Source organism: Anarrhichthys ocellatus, unplaced genomic scaffold (assembly GCF_004355925.1).
Source record: "Anarrhichthys ocellatus isolate YVR2014 unplaced genomic scaffold, GSC_Weel_1.0 scaffold12, whole genome shotgun sequence".
Taxonomy (NCBI): domain Eukaryota; kingdom Metazoa; phylum Chordata; class Actinopteri; order Perciformes; family Anarhichadidae; genus Anarrhichthys; species Anarrhichthys ocellatus.
The window spans coordinates 407,754-423,800 of record NW_022280042.1 but is presented as its reverse complement, the minus strand read 5'-3'; the positions used below and the strand labels follow the sequence as shown (position 1 = coordinate 423,800).

Below are 16,047 nucleotides of genomic sequence, written 5' to 3'. Positions count from 1 at the left end.
ACAAACAGCACAAGTCTTTTGCTGAACTACTGTTACTGGAAGCAGTTAGCAGCAAGATGACAAACGTGTTCAGAAAAGCTAGTTGTTGAAGCTAAGTGAATATGGAGGTGAATGGACTGGACCAGACAAAGCATGGCTATATAACACCAACACGGATTCAAGGATCCTTTATTGCCTTTATGCAGCACAGCGCATCTGCAATGCAGTCGTAGCTCATTTGTAACACAACAAACACATGACGAACTAAACAAAGACAGTTGAACATTCCTGTAGAGCATTTTTTTGTATTTGCATCATAAAGAATGTAAGACAATTCTCTGATCAGATAATATGGCCGACATCTTCACATTAAAAACTCAACATGAGGACAATATTGTCCATCTACTCTGACTGTGTTTGAGCACCAAGCATCATGACGTGAACACAGAGTCCTGCTCTCTGTCCTGCTGTCCCCCCGTCAAGTTCAGCTTGATGCTGGACCACGATGGATCCAGGTCTCTGTGAAGATGTGGACTCGACAGTCACCGACCTCCCGCTGCTTTCATCCATCTTATTATTCTGTGGTCGGTCATCAGACAGCCAGCAGCATGCTGGGTAGTGGAGTAGCCTCAGGTCCTAGCTGGGTTAGTTTAGCTTCCATCTGGGCTATCTACTATGGGTCAGTTTGGTGGTGTTTGGTCCGGCAGGTCTGGCTGGTTGGTCGGCCGTGGACGGTGATCTCAAACTCTGCTGCACTTCAGTCCCCACGTTTATTTTCAGATATTGATAAATATATATTCTGTCATATGCCATCAGTGATAAACACGATAAAAAAGCAACAAATAAAGACAAAAATGTAGCGACATTCATGGGAGCTACCAGCCGCAGCTGGACAGCTGCAACAAACCCCCCCACCACAAAGTGTACAAGATGAGAACAGATGAGCAGCACTGCTGCAAATGAGCCGGATATCCTGTTAACGGCGGCCACACTGAGCACACACTTCCTTTCTGTCTCATAATGACATGAACTGAAACCTTCTGGGATTGATGGCCATTATAGAAGGCACACTGACTGTAGAGAGAAGGGCTGCAGCAGCAATGCTCACATTTAGGTCAAATCAAGTAACACGAGTCCCCTCTGACCTTTTTCACTTCCTGCAAAGGACAAGAGACGAGAGGAATCACAACAACATAACACACCAGAACCTTGAAGGTCCTGTCTGAGGAGACATCAGAGCTTTGACACTTTCTGTGGCCTGCTGCAGCATGTGAAAGGGCTTTTTCTGTTTTAATTAATTTAGTATTTCATTTCATCTCATTTCAATCTATCTCATTGACTTTATTTGATCATCATTTACACTGGTTTGTATTGCTCATGTCATTTCCTTGCTCTTTAAATGGTCTCTGTATTTGACATGTAAATATAGCTGCCTTGTATATATGCCTTATCATTTACCCCTGGTGCATCTTGGGTAATGGGGTAACTGTTGAAAATAGAAAGCCAAAAGGCATTATGGGCTGGCTACAGTGCAGTCACTGAGACATGTGAAAGATGTAACGCATCCGAAATTTTTCCTCCTCCAAAGTCAGCCAGTGGTCTGTGGGAAGGTCTGAGCTACTTCAACACATCTCCCAGAAGTCATAGCACCCTGTGGGAGCGGTTCACTGATCGTTGATCAGTCCCACTATCCAGACTGAGAGCTGCCTGAATGTTAATCTAGCCAGCAGTTCTTGTAACTACACGAGCCATTCTTCTGACCCGGAGGACTGCAGGTCCTGAGGCTGCAGTCACAGACGGGTCCTAGTGTTCTTCATCCTAACTTGCTGAAGAAGTGACTGGTGTGTTGGCAACTGTAACTGTATGAGTGATGTCCTGAAGTAGGAGTTTGAACCACATGTGTATCTGTCTTTTATGTTTATTATAACAGTAACAGTTATACCAAATATGCTGAGGGCAATGCTTGATGGTATATTTTGACCGTCTCACAGTAATGATCCTTCTGCAGGTCCACCTACAGAAACCTGGTCAGGACTATTACTTCCTCCTGATAGTCATGTGTTTAGGTCATACAGATCAGATCTGTTCACAGTAACTCGGTGATAAACCACACAAATGTGTGAAACGACGAGTCAGTGTTGGTTTAATGTCACACAACGTGTGTGTGTGTGTGTGTGTGTGTGTGTGTGTGTGTGTGTGTGGGGAGAGAGGCTAAGCCCCGCCCTCGGTACAGCAGCAGAGTAGTGAATGCATGCTCAGGGTCTCCTTTACATGTAAGAGTTGTGCGTTAGTCACAGTAACACACTCCATGAAAGAAGAAAGTGAAGGATGAGGGAGCCAGTGAAGGGCTGCTGGGGGACTGAGTGACTTTGAACTAAGCAGCACTGCATCAGGGATCCATTGATCGAGTTAAACAGCTGATTCAGCATGGCAACGCCTGATCTATTCAATTAGTTTGGATGGAAATGTACATTTTGTTTTGGGTATTTGTAGTAATTAAGCAGTATTCATAACTTTGAAGGAAGGACTTGTTGTACCAGTAAGGTTTGTGGAAACTGTTCTCTCTGTTCATGTCATTTAGGGAACACATTTAATAAACAGAGCATTTCTAAAGGAAGACTGAAGAGAAGGAAAGGAGCTGCAGTATCATCAATCGTCATGGATACCATCCAACAGAGAGCTCACCTTTAACCTTTAGCTTGCTATCAGAGAATCCGGGAGGGGCACAGCTGTGTTCTTTACCCATCAGATACCACATATCCTTTTAGTACCTTCCATACTGCACTGCCCTTCCTGACATGATGGATTTCTTCTTCCATCGTCGTTTCCGCCGTCAGCAGAAAGGACAGAAGCATCCGGCTGGTCCTGCTCTTCAGACCAGTAAAGCCAGGAGGCGCTCTAGTGTCGGGCTGCCCTCTGCAGCATTAGTGCAGTCCAGACGCTCCTCTGTTGGCTTACCTCCAGTTTGTACTGACCAGCGCAGGCGCACCAGTGTTGGCTTACTGGTGGCCAGTGGACAGAGGAGACAGGTAGGATTAACAAACACAAGTGAAGCAGTGGGAGACTCTGGAAGAGGAGGATTTCAGTATAAAGCCTCTGGCTCAGCGCCCTACGTACATCGAGGGATGGCGATGCGACACCGACGTCCTAAAGTCAAATCTATTGAACCTCATTTACTTGGATCCTCGATGTTACTTGCAAGTGTAGTCCAGATGGGCAGAGGAGTAGAAGAACCGGATTCCCTCCCATGTTCCTGTTTGGAGTCCGATGGAAGGGAAGGGAGTGATGAAGAAGTGGAGAACACACCTGTAAACTTCAGCCCGACAACTCGGATGCACTTAACCCAGGCAGTCAATATGAAAAACATCACATCCCGCCCCTTGCTCCGCCCTCCTCGCTGTCTGAGACGAAAGTCCTCCCACCTACTTCCAGCCGACTCTGAGCTTCGATGTGGTGAATCAGGTTATGGAGTTCATGGTCGCTATAATCGCCGAAGCTCAAGTCAAGTTCACCGGACTTTAAATAAGCAGATCCAGACTGCAAGGACCAGCCCCAGTTTGGGTCAGCTGGCCTCAGCAGGTCTGAGCTCTGAGACACGTGTGTCCTCCTCTAAGTCTACACTCCATAAGAGCTGTTCGTCACCACTGGGGGGACCAGAGGAAACCATATACTATGATCCTTATCTGGAAACATGGGAGAACTTCCTGTCGTATGTAAAACAAACACAAACAAACAAACAAACAAACAAACTGTATTGGTTTTGTATCTGCAGGCTTCTTGCTTCTATACTTCCACAGATTTACTGCCTACTACTTCTAGTACTCCTTCTAGTGTGTCGAGGAATGTTCCTGCAACACGTACAGTCTCGAGAAGAACCTAGATGTTCTGACATTCCACCCATTTAAAGACCCTTTGTGGACAAACACCCACTAACATGTGTCTGTCCTCAGTGGGACAGGGACCAATGACTCTGCAGTAGAGATGGAAACATGACACCTGGGTGCACACGATGATTATCACCTCTCTTCCAGAGCGATGCTGTGACGTGTGTTGAAGTTAATATATAACACATAAAATCAACAGGGATTTGGACAAGTATTATAATTTATTAATGTACAAAACATACAATGTGCTACAGTAATTACAGTAACCACGATGACATTTTCACTTGACTAACCATGTTTCCACTGCCGGCTGGCACGACGTCTAGCACGACATCTGGCACGGCGTCTGGCACGGCGTCTAGCACAGGCACGGCGTCTGGCACGGCGTCTAGCACGGGCACGGCGTCTAGCACAACGTCTAGCACGGCATCTAGCACAGGCACGACGTCTAGCACGGGCATGGCGTCTAGCACGACGTCTAGCACGGTGTCTAGCACAACATCTAGCACGGCGTCTAGCACGGCGGCTAGCACGGGCACGGCGTCTAGCACGGCGTCTAGCACAGGCACGACGTCTAGCACGAGCACGGCGTCTAGCACGGGCACGGCATCTAGCAAGGCATCTAGCACGGCGTCTAGCACGGGCACGACGTCTAGCACAACATCTAGCAAGACATCTAGCACAGCGTCTAGCACGGGCACGGCGTCTAGCAAGGCATCTAGCACGGCGTCTAGCACGGGCACGACATCTAGCACAACATCTGGCAAGACGTCTAGCACGGGCACGACGTCTAGCAAGGCGTCTAGCACAGGCACGGCGTCGAGCATGGCGTCGAGCACGGGCACGGCGTCTAACACGACGTCTAGCAAGTCACAGGATGACAGTTATCTTGAAAACTAACTGTCATATCTGTTTGGGATGTTCTATTTGTGGCGCCCCTCTGACCTCTCCCTTAGCGTCCCCGTCAGACATACATGTCACTGTAACACACAGAGCTGGGTTATGATTGGTTAGGAAGGTCGAGCTCCCAAGGGGATGAACGTTTTAGATCTTCATGATTGGTTCTTTCATTCCTCTCGCCTGTTTAACAATGTTTGATCACATAATAAAAATGATCTAATTACATTCTGCATGTCAAAATGGAGGACATCCAAATGATTGATGAGAAGCTTTTTAACTGCGACTAGCGCTTGTGATATCATAACATGTTTCCATTATGCTGTCATATTCAGGTTGACAGCAGTCGTAAAAAGTGAAATGCTGCTTCATCTCGTCTTTATTTGTTTATTATGAGCTGGTCTTCATCTGTCTAAAGGAAGCTGCGTTATCTTTCTAGTTGTTCTCACAGTGTCTGTTTCACTGGTGTGGGATCAGTTTCCTTCCCTCTTCCTGATTGACTCATTGCTGCTTCAGATACATCTTTGAGATTCAGCCGTTGAATCATTGGAAACATTTGTCCAGTGTTCACATTTAGTTGTTGATTCAAATATGTGAAATTATAAAACAATCAAGCACCCGAAAATATAGCTTCACCCAGAGGGCGCCTGGGTGGACCTCCACAGTCCATGCCAGGTCGCTCATGTTTGTGTTAATGTGTGTCAGCACGGTGACCTGTCCAGATGTGCCCCCCCCCCTTTCACCCACTGTGTGCTGGTGCAGCATGCTGATATGAAGTCATATTACTTCTTCACCATCATTTCATGCTTTTATTTTGAAGGCCAAACTAGAGGTTATTATTTTCTGCTTGTTCTTATGGACCTTCTCTGTTGTTCTTCCTTTGCTGGGCATCATGACGAGCCTTTATGCTATCTCTGTCTCTGTCCCTGTCTCTCTCTCTTCATTCACTCTATAGCTTGCTCCACCACCTCTGCTCTCTCTCTCCCTCCCTCTCGTTAGCAGCTGATGAATGTGACGTGATATTTCACATGAGGTGCTACACATTAGAATATGAATTCAAATCTTTAGAATTTGAATCCGTTGACATTAGAGACATGAATGAGCTCCACAAAAGGACTTGGTGTTGAAATTGTGTCCCTAGTGTTTGATATGTTCGTGATGCCCGATCAGGAACATTTCAAACACGTTTTTAGCTTTCAGACTGTTTCAAATCTGTGTGACGTTGACAGGTTTTACCTTTTCTCGTTGTTTCTCCTTGTGTTTCCAGGAAAGCAATAGCTAAGTCCGGCCTGCACCATCTTCCCTGTCAGCCCAGCACATCGTCCCTGAACAGGAGCGACCCAGAGGCAGATATCCGCAGCACTCTGGACTGGACTGTGAGTCTGGGCTCTGATCCCTCACAGGACAACCCTCCCTCTAGTGCAGGGGTCTCAAACTCAAGGCCCTTTTTTTTTATTTTTTTTTTTAAGTTGGACTTGATAATAAAAATATCCCCGTAGTCATAATTATGAGATAGAAAGTCGAAGTTATGAGACAGAAAGTCAAAATTATGATAGAAAGTCAGAATTATGAGATAGAAAGTCATAATGATGAGATACTTAAACACACAGTCACAGAAGCAGCTCTTTGGCTGGTTACTGTACACTTGACATAGAAATGTATTGTGAGTACATTGAAGACTACTTTCAACGTGTCTTTAAAACACATGAAATACTTCATGTGGGATTGTGCAAATGCACCCTTGAAAGGATTTTAAGCATTGAACAAAGTTATTGTAATAACTTGTGTTTGATATTTGGCTTTGATATTTTCTTTAACAGTTTGATCTTTGATAGAGTAATGTGGGTTTGTTAACCCTAAATTAAAAGGATTTAAGTTAAAATAACAGAAATGTGCTTAAATATATTTTTACATTTATTTAACTGAATGTACAATATTTTAACACTTTAATAAACAATAATCAAATGCAGAGACAGTTATTTATCAATTTGTTAGGAGTAGTAACATTTACACCGTCTTACATTTACAACCGGCCCTTTGAGGGCAACCATGATGTTGATGTGGCCCAGATTGATAATGAGTTTGAGACCCCTGCTCTAGTGGGTTCTTCTATCTAACCCTATCGAGTCTATCTAGAGCATAATGTGCCAGGATCTTTGTGGATAAGCACAAACAGGGTGTTCAGTCAATGTTTCACATGGCCTCAAACAGCATCAGTGACTTACGGATGTAGTGAGCCAGCTGGTGTCCTTTGTTTGTCCCTGTAGGAGTCGGCTGTGTATGGAGAGCACATCTGGTTTGAGACTAATGTGTCTGGAGACTGCTGTTATGTGGGAGAGCAGCACTGCATTGCCAGAGCACTAGTGAGTAGCTCCTCCCTCTTTGTGTTCTCAATACCACGACTACAACTTCCATCCATTCATTAGATGGACCCAAGTGTGTTTCCCTTTAATTTATCACACTGAATCTTTACACGTCTCACTAGATATTCCTTCAGTGTCTGCACCAATGAAACTACTTCATCCAAGTTACAAACCAATCAGATGGAGGTAAATGCACTAGTGGTGGTCACATGAACAACAGCAACATGTAGTAGTTCTCTCTCGCTCAGCTGCTCTATGTGAATACTATTGTATCATCATCAGCATCAAGGAAACCATTCCATACCATTCTGCAAAAGGCTGAATAATGATGAGGTATTTTGGGTATTTTTGTCAGCTTGACCCACTTTGCACCCAGTTTCCCCCCCCTTATGATACAGCAGGTCAGACAGTGTCGATCCACTCCTGATGCTCACTGATTCATTCAGTGTGTGTCAAACACACTCGCATCATCTTCTCATTTTACTCATGTCAGCTCTCAGTCCAACATATGTTAGCCTGTCACATGGCACGTACACAAAGTGGTCGTATGTCCACATAATCCACGTCTCACCACTTAGACCAGTCTCTGCTGGACTGCTGGTCAGGACCATTTCACGTTCTGCAGCACAGGACTGCCCCCCAGTGGTCAGAGATGGTTACTGCCTCATATGTGGCTGTGTACATTACTGTTGGTCAAAGGACAGATGGTTTCACTTTTGGTCCTTCCTGAAGCTTATTTTCCTTTTCCATGTTTCATCTTCTCTTTCTTTCTCTTTCCAGCAAAAGTCTGTCAGTCGAAGGAAGTGTGCTGCGTGTAAGATAGTGGCCCACACCATCTGTATAGAACAACTGGAGAAGGTAATTCCTCTGTCTCATGTATTCAACGCACTTAACCAAGCGGATTGATCCAGGAAATGGAATGAGTTCACCGTATGAATCTACTTCATGGAGAGAAGAAACATAAAGACACAGGTGTCATCACAGACAGTTAAAGATTAAAGACGGATGTTTAAACCGTCTTTCACGCGGGACAAAAGGTGATGGAGGCAAGATTAAAGAAGGATTTAACTTTTAGTTCTCACAAAGAGTTTAAGATCGGAGAGAAGTGAAAAGGAGGATTACTTTAAACCCTCAGACATGATGGAAATCTAAGCTTCTATTTACTGATGTCATCAGAGGACAGCTTGTCTTTAACTGTTGCTCCTGTCTAACCTGCAGTTTCCCAGCTCTAGAGCCATTCTGTTGGACGCCACCCTGCCTCTCAATGAGCCCCACTTTAGAGTGAGACACACAAACCTCCTCCCGTCTCTCCTCTCTCCTCGTCTGTGGTGTCTGGACCTCCCTTCAGCCATTCTTAGTGAAGCCAGGTCACAGCATGATATGAGTCTTTATAGGTGGGGCAAATGTCTGAGGGGCTGCCACATAACCAGATACCGCTGCTACAGATATAGCATGTATTCAGGTTTGTGCAAAGAACGAATGGATTGCAATGTAATCCAGGTCAGACACACACCCTTTGGGAACTTCCACTTTGGTTCTGGCATGATGAAGGGGTCACTTTCTTTTCTCTCCATCTCCTCTACTTGTTGATCAGGGTGCATTAGTAAATGAGTTGATTTCAAAGGGATATGATACTAAGGCCTCTTTCTGAAGGCCTAACAGCATAGAGGGACCAGGACTGGTCACTGAGACAAAGTCCAGGTCCCTCTACTAGCCCCTGTCAAACACATCCACTGTCTTCATCAGCAGACATCAGTCACATGCCATCAGTATCTCTCTTTATTTATGAATCATCATCACTGTAATAATCACATCCATAGAATGTGACACATGGCACATTATGATCCTCACAATAAACCATATTAGACCAAATGTGAAAAGAGTCGGCACAGTACCAAGGACAGACAATAGACTAGAGACAGATCACAGTGCCGTCTCTCTACAGCTGCATTAGTGACCCATCATCAGAGTCCAGCTGTGATAACAGCAGCGCGTTGGTAGACCATGTCTGTGATGTGATGAATAGCTGCTGGTTCTGGTGACGGTTAAACTGGGCTCATTTTTAGCAGCAGAGCAGCCACCTGAAAGCAGCAACGATGTGAGTCTGTAAATGATGGAGCCATCAATGCTTCAACAAACAGAGACATCATCTTATCTCAGCCACATCTCTTGGTGTCATCAACTTTTATTTCTTCAAGCTGTCGCCTTTGTCTTGATATCAATAGTAGAGCACTAAGTCAATAGTGTCACTAATGTGACACTATTGACCAACGGATCCATTTTTCATTATGAGAAGGTCTGTGATATGCAAGGCTGAACCAGGAATGAAGCCGACTAATTCATGATGTTCAGCCTAGCCACAGAGTCTGCTGGTTCTCTCCCTGCTCTGGGTTTTCTTTTCTGAGCTCACTTCATGATGGGGAATCGTGGTGCCTTCCCACTTTCACTGCAGCAAAGTCACACATGTGTGAACCTCTTTGGCATTAGTGCTTCTTTCTCTGTTTTCCTGATCATTGGAGATGCTTCTGTTCTGGCGCTCCTAGAATAAGCCTCAGTTCATCTGTCCTCTCTACTCTTCCTCTGCTCTTTTCCAGATTAATTTCAGGTGTAAACCGTCTTTCAGAGAATCCGGCTCTAGGAACATCCGAGAGGTGAGTTTGAGCTGCTGCTGGAGCCGTTTTAGGATCAGGAACCATCAGGGAATAGATTAACATTGGCCATTGATTCAATGTTCTACAAAGTAAGCTATTTAATAAGTATTTCCAAAATGATCAGTATGATTTGTGCGTTTTCAGCCCGTTGTGGTGCGTCATCACTGGGTGCATCGGAGACGGCAAGAAGGCAAATGTAAACAATGTGGGAAGGTGAGTGTGAATTGTGATGATAATAATTCACTTCTTCTTTCAGCAGCACAGAGGCACTCACTCCTTCTTGTTCCTGTCTGTTTGAGCAGGGCTTCCAGCAGAAGTTTGCTTTCCACAGCAAAGAGATCGTGGCCATCAGCTGCTCCTGGTGCAAACAGGCTGTGAGTGGGTTTAACAATCATATTCGTTCTATTCTTCCCATCTCAATCTATACATGTATTCAACTGAATGTCTTTCTTTAGTACCACAACAAGGTGTCCTGCTTCATGCTGCAGCAAATTGAGGAAGCTTGTGCAATAGGAGCTCATGCTGCTCTTATAGTTCCACCCACATGGATCATTCGAGTCCGGCGCCATCAGGTAACTGTTGATTCTCACTTTTGTTGTTCCCCAATAACATTTTATATTTCTGTTCAATGAGTTAATCCACATCTCCTTTTCATAGCTAACATCACCCCCACCCTCCCTGAACAGTCCTCGGGGCTACATTGAAAATAATATTGATAATAACTAGTGTGTGCCCGTTCTGATGGCCGATGGCTTGTCTCCCAGTGGTGTCGGGGAGCGTGCACATTCTAAGCGCGTCGCACTGGTTCCCTCGACCAAACACCATTTTTGTCAAACCCAGGTTTTTGATACTTTTACGTGTTGTTCAGCACGATAATCTTCACCAATAATCACCACTGTTATGATTTTAGAACTGTGAATTCAATCGGTTGAAGTAAAAAGTTAGCCTTGAAACTGACCCGGCCCATGGTGAGACCAGTCCCCTGGTAAAAATCATACAGAATCCTTCCTTCAGCTGGGAGTGTGCAGTACGTACTGGTTGAGCGTGCAGTGTGCAGTACGTACTGGTTGAGCGTGCAGTGTGCAGTACGTACTGGTTGAACGTGCAGTGTGCAGTACGTACTGGTTGAGCGTGCAGTGTGCAGTACGTACTGGTTGAGCGTGCAGTGTGCAGTACGTACTGGTTGAGCGTGCAGTGTGCAGTACGTACTGGTTGAGCGTGCAGTGTGCAGTAGTAGGCAACTTCCAACACAGCCGAGTGGGGTGTGAAGACAACAGAACAGATGTTGGGAATAACATAGCCTCAAAAATGGGGGCACCAATATGTATTGGGAACGTAAAGGAGCGTGTTTGGGTTATCAGCATCTAAGAAACTAAATTCTTGACATCAATAGAATTATTAATGTCAGTAACAATTATTAATGATTATTAATAATAACAGGGCACCACCCTGCGAACAGGGACCAATAACCAAACGATAAAACTAAGTCTCATAATTAGTGTTCACTCACAATGTCAACAGTCTGAGTACTATCACACATTCAGAGTGAAAGTGAAGGTTTAAGTTCGAGCAGACCACATATACAGCTATTATCACAATACACATGCACAAAGTAATCACAGACAGCTGCTCTTTAAAATATAACAGAGTTTATTACGTTCTAATACTAATGATCTAGTCAACTAATATCTAAACTAACAACTATACATTCATGAGCACGCTATCTAAAATCAACAGACTATTGAAAAGAGGAGGGGGGAGTGTGTGTGTGTGTGTGTGTGTATGTGTGCGAAAGGGGGAGGAGCGAGGGAACAGCTCAGCGACGTATGACGTAATTGGGACGTGGTGACGTCTCTCATGCGCGAGACTCAAAAATGGCGGATAGCCAACTGGAGACCCGGCGTCTAGTGCCGGTAGCCGTTTAGAACGTAGCTAGATTAGCTCAAAGCTGTGCGTGTGTGTGTGGATTAGTAAAAGAGAAGGGAAAGGAACAAAACAAAATGAAATAAAACAAAAGATTAAGATCCTCTGCGCCGCGCGGGAGTACGGAAGATTGCTCTCTCAGCCAGGGGAGCAAGAACCGCGACTCTTTGTCTCAGCCGGCGGTTTTGACCTCCTGAACTGACGAGAAGCAACTTCGACCTCACTGCGGCTGTCTCGACACTAATCACGGTAGCATAGAATACACGGTAACTTCTACACAACACTAGCAATTTCAGGGATCGCCAGTGTCGGTGATCATAAAGCATACACCACGTTATAAAAATGAACAGTACTTTAAGCACACAAACAAGATAAAATAAACACAAATAAAACTCTCTAACTCTGCCCAGAATCTATTTCGCCTTACGGTACGATGCAATCGTGGTGATTGAGGGGGGTTCTTCTGAGCTTCGGTGGGCTCAGGCAGCGCGGCTGCGGGCCGCGGGGGGTGTTCTCTCGGTGAGAGAGAATCGCTTCATCTGGATAAGGGACGTTCGCGTCCTTATGACCGGAGCAGGCGAGGCGCTTGGTGGAGAGTGGAAGTTCTCTCTCTCTCTCTTTCTGAAGAAGTCTTGCTTCTTCACTTCTGCAGGAATACAAGGGTTCGCTTCGTGGATACGAACGAAGATAAAATAGACAGCTTTGTGAATTTGGCCAGCGAATATAAACTGTTAGACCTAGGATTTGGTTGAAAAGGGAAACAACGTTGGTGTGCTCCCTAGCTCGACAGAGGTCGAAGGGAAAAAGCATTGAGGTGGGGGTTGCAGGTAGTTTTGTAGAACAGTGGCTGAACTACAGGGGTCCTGGGGTGTCTTGGCTCTCGGCCAATTAGATTGCAGCGCTGCTTTCAGGTAACTTCAGGAATGCATAGTTTTTGGGGGAGCAAGATCGTCTTACTGGAGGTCCCGCCTCGGCATCCCTGCTCTCGTCCAATGAAAGCAGTGTGGCATTTCGGGGAGGAAACTCACACCCTAATGTGAATTTCTTCAAAGTTGGGGGGGTTTGGTGCTCATCAAACTACAATCAGGATGAAACCTTTGCTTGCAAAAGGCAAGGCCTGACTCTCTCTCTTTGTTCCACAGCACATGTCGAAGCCATATAGTCAGATCCCAACACAGAGCTGATGGCAACTATAAGATTTTAAAAACAACTTCTGTTCATGGCCATACTATAGTATAGTAGTGTAGTATAGACAATAGATAGCAATGAAAATAACTCCTCAGGGTGATGTAACAAATAGATGTGTTATGTTCATAATGGATGTGTTGATAATATGCCACACACCGTTTTCCTTCTTTATGAGATCTTCCTGTCTGCTCTCCATGGAATCAACCTCAGTGATGTGCAGCTGCTGTCTGTGCTTGTGTCTCTAACAGTCCTCTATGAAGTCAAGTAAGAAGAAGAAGAGAACGTCATTCAAGAGGAAAAGCAGCAAGAAAGGAGCAGAGGTCAGTCCTGCACTGTACTTTATACAGATCCACATGGTTATGGTACACATATTCTCCTAACAGTGGGTTTGGTTCTTTGCATTGTGTGTGACACACTTTGAACTATTTCTTCTGGACATAATTCGTTTTTATCAAAGAAAATATTCAGACAGAATGAACAAGCTCTGAGAAGATCATCATCTTCTCTGACAGGAAGGACGACAATGGAGGCCGTTTTTAATCCGACCCATCCCTGCTCCACTGATGAAACCACTGCTGGTGTTTGTCAACCCCAAGAGCGGAGGAAACCAGGTATTCATATTCAGTGAGCTGGTCACTGAAACAGTTCAGTCAAGCTACATGCTGAGCAGTTATGGTGCCACTAAACCAACCCTCAAGTCTGGAAGCCAGCTTGTTCTCCAGTGAGGGTCAAATGGAGCGTGAGATGGACGGGTAGTTTGGTGCAGCATCAGCAGTGATGAAGGCCTCAATTTACCAGTCCATCAACGTTCAGACCCTCAGCTGTGGTCATGACCTTTTGTAGTGACCAAAAGAATGAGCTTCCTTCCTAGAGAGTCTGGACTCAGCCTTAGAGATGAGGAGACCCCTTTAATTTACATTCAGTTACTTTCTAATCTTCCAATGGGTTCTCTGTCTCACAGGGTACTAAGATCCTGCAGTCCTTCATGTGGTATCTGAACCCCAGACAGGTATTTGACCTGAGCCAAGGAGGACCAAAGGAGGGGTAGGTCTCTCTGTCTGACACACGCGCACACACACACACACACACACACACACACTAACATCAGTGAACATGTACTTGTGATGTCCCATGTGTGTCGATATTGTAGCCTGGAGCTGTATCGTAAAGTCCATAACCTGAGGATCATGGCCTGTGGAGGAGATGGCACTGTGAGTAGAAACACACACACACCATCCAAGATATATTTCGAAAGAAACAGGACTAAACTAGTTTCGGGATGTGCCGATAGAAATGCAAACAAGAATTAAAATACATTTTAACTTGCTACTTTACAGCCACTATATTGTCTGTTAGTCTGTGGAATGACAGTGATTACAATATCTGTCTGATGGATATTTATTGAAGGAGGTTTGATGCCAAGAGGGCAATTTTGTAAAACAAATAATCTCCTGATATTGTCTGGAGTCGGGGAGTAGTGCATGCCCATGTGTTGGGCATGAAAGGATCTAAAAGGAGCCAGTGGTAACGTATCCATGGACACCAGAATGAATACTTATGAAGTGCGTGTTCAGCTGATGGAGCTGAGAACCTGTTCCTGTGAAAGACAGGTGGATGTAACTGCATGTCTGTGTGTGTGTGGAACCAGGTGGGCTGGATCCTGTCCTGTCTTGATGAACTTGCATTAAATCCTCAACCTCCTGTTGCCGTGTTACCACTTGGGACAGGAAATGACCTCGCCAGGACCCTCAACTGGGGAGCGGTGGGTACAAACACACACAACTAAACTGTAGGAGTGAATACAGACAGTCCAATTACATGCTGTGGGCACTCTCTTCAAATCCTGTTTTCTATTCATAAACATGTCGATATGTTTTATGTCACTCTACATGGACTCCAGGGCTATACAGACGAACCTCTGTCTAAGATCCTCTCCCATGTTGAGGATGGAACGGTTGTCCAGCTAGACAGATGGAATCTACAGGTTGAACCAAACCATGGTGCAGGGGCTGAACCGGACGAACAGCAAACTGATAAGGTTTGAAACATTCTGACTGAATGTAAAGGTGCCGAGCTGCTCCACAGCTGATCAGAGTCCATCCCACACCTTGATTCAGAACACAACGTTTACAACTTCTATAGTCAGCTGTTAGGAGTCCTCCTTTTTGATCCTGGTAGATCCTGTTTCTGAATGAATTTACTGGTGACAGCTCAGTGTCAGTGAACGGGAAATAAAATTTTCATCAATGCACATGAAAAGGAGCTAAATCTGAACCCAGGTGTGACTGTTGATCTGTTTGTGTGAATGCTCTCAGCTTCCTCTAGATGTTTTCAACAATTACTTCAGTCTTGGATTTGATGCCCATGTGACTCTTGAGTTCCACGAGTCAAGAGGTACATCCATTTTCATACACGTGTTACTACTCAATATACTGACTGTTATTATTGACACATTGATTGCTTATTTGTGGAAACTTTGCTTTTCCATTGAATTTGTCCTAATATCCATGAGATGTTTTGTTTATGTGCTGTCTCTGTCATTTCAGAAGCCAACCCAGAGAAGTTTAACAGTCGTTTTAGGAATAAGATGTTCTATGCTGGGGTGAGTGCATCTTAAATGTACATGTACATTGGCTTCTTGCATATGTAAAAGTCTTCCATAAAAGCGTATTTGACAGTTTTGATAAGTGCATGTTAAAGGTCACTGTGCTTCTGTTTAATACTCTTCACTTTTAAAGGTGCGTAACGATTGCCTCTCAACAGCTCTTAACATGTCGACAGCGAGAAGGCAACTTGTAGCTAACAGTGCTAACAGCGCTAACAGGGTTTACCTGAGGGGGAACCAGAGGTTGGATGTTACACTTCCACGACAATGTTATCGGCTGTAAGCTCCGTATGAGAGCGGTGCAGAGCGACAGCTGGGAGCTAACCAGTGGAGCACGCTCACATGCACTCACATGCACTAAAAGGCACACAAACCAAGTTCTGGCTCTGGTTCTGGCTTGGGGGAAGCTGAGTTTGTGTCACTTCCAGTAGCAGCTGTGGAGCTGGGGGGGTTGTGCTCTGCATTTGTTTGAAAGACCAGTGTGTGGCACCTTCAGTAGGTGGCGATGACTCCTTGTATTGCTGATGGCAGCCGGATTCTCAGCTTTGTGTTCATGC

General features: G+C 45.0%; 2 protein-coding genes across 8 annotated transcripts in view; both read left to right on the top strand.

Annotated features, from left to right (window-relative positions):
* Positions 1–16,047, top strand: part of dgkza (diacylglycerol kinase, zeta a) — a 92,585-nt gene that overhangs the window by 14,048 nt on the left and 62,490 nt on the right. For 3 of the 7 annotated variants that reach the window (XM_031852317.1, XM_031852316.1, XM_031852315.1), the window contains 16 exons: positions 6,028–6,136; positions 7,028–7,123; positions 7,904–7,981; positions 8,342–8,404; positions 9,718–9,774; positions 9,919–9,987; positions 10,077–10,148; positions 10,230–10,346; positions 13,134–13,205; positions 13,398–13,496; positions 13,847–13,929; positions 14,036–14,096; positions 14,534–14,647; positions 14,786–14,923; positions 15,201–15,279; positions 15,432–15,487. In XM_031852317.1, coding sequence (XP_031708177.1) covers positions 6,028–6,136; positions 7,028–7,123; positions 7,904–7,981; positions 8,342–8,404; positions 9,718–9,774; positions 9,919–9,987; positions 10,077–10,148; positions 10,230–10,346; positions 13,134–13,205; positions 13,398–13,496; positions 13,847–13,929; positions 14,036–14,096; positions 14,534–14,647; positions 14,786–14,923; positions 15,201–15,279; positions 15,432–15,487 — 1,363 coding nt within the window. Of the gene's footprint in view, positions 1–553; positions 3,689–6,027; positions 6,137–7,027; positions 7,124–7,903; positions 7,982–8,341; positions 8,405–9,717; positions 9,775–9,918; positions 9,988–10,076; positions 10,149–10,229; positions 10,347–13,133; positions 13,206–13,397; positions 13,497–13,846; positions 13,930–14,035; positions 14,097–14,533; positions 14,648–14,785; positions 14,924–15,200; positions 15,280–15,431; positions 15,488–16,047 lie in introns of those variants that run through there. The other 4 variants (XR_004212951.1, XM_031852313.1, XM_031852312.1 and 1 more) reach the window with 3 other exon arrangements.
* On the top strand, positions 3,601–6,120 carry LOC116386252 (uncharacterized protein DDB_G0271670-like). Its single transcript, XM_031852319.1, has one exon. The coding sequence runs from the start codon at positions 4,158–4,160 to the stop codon at positions 4,761–4,763; it is 606 nt and encodes a 201-aa protein (XP_031708179.1). The 5' UTR covers positions 3,601–4,157; the 3' UTR covers positions 4,764–6,120.

What these genes read in the sequence shown, in the direction of transcription:
- LOC116386252 (XM_031852319.1), top strand. Translation starts at nt 4,158, where the DNA reads ATGTTTCCACTGCCGGCTGGCACGACGTCTAGCACGACATCTGGCACG.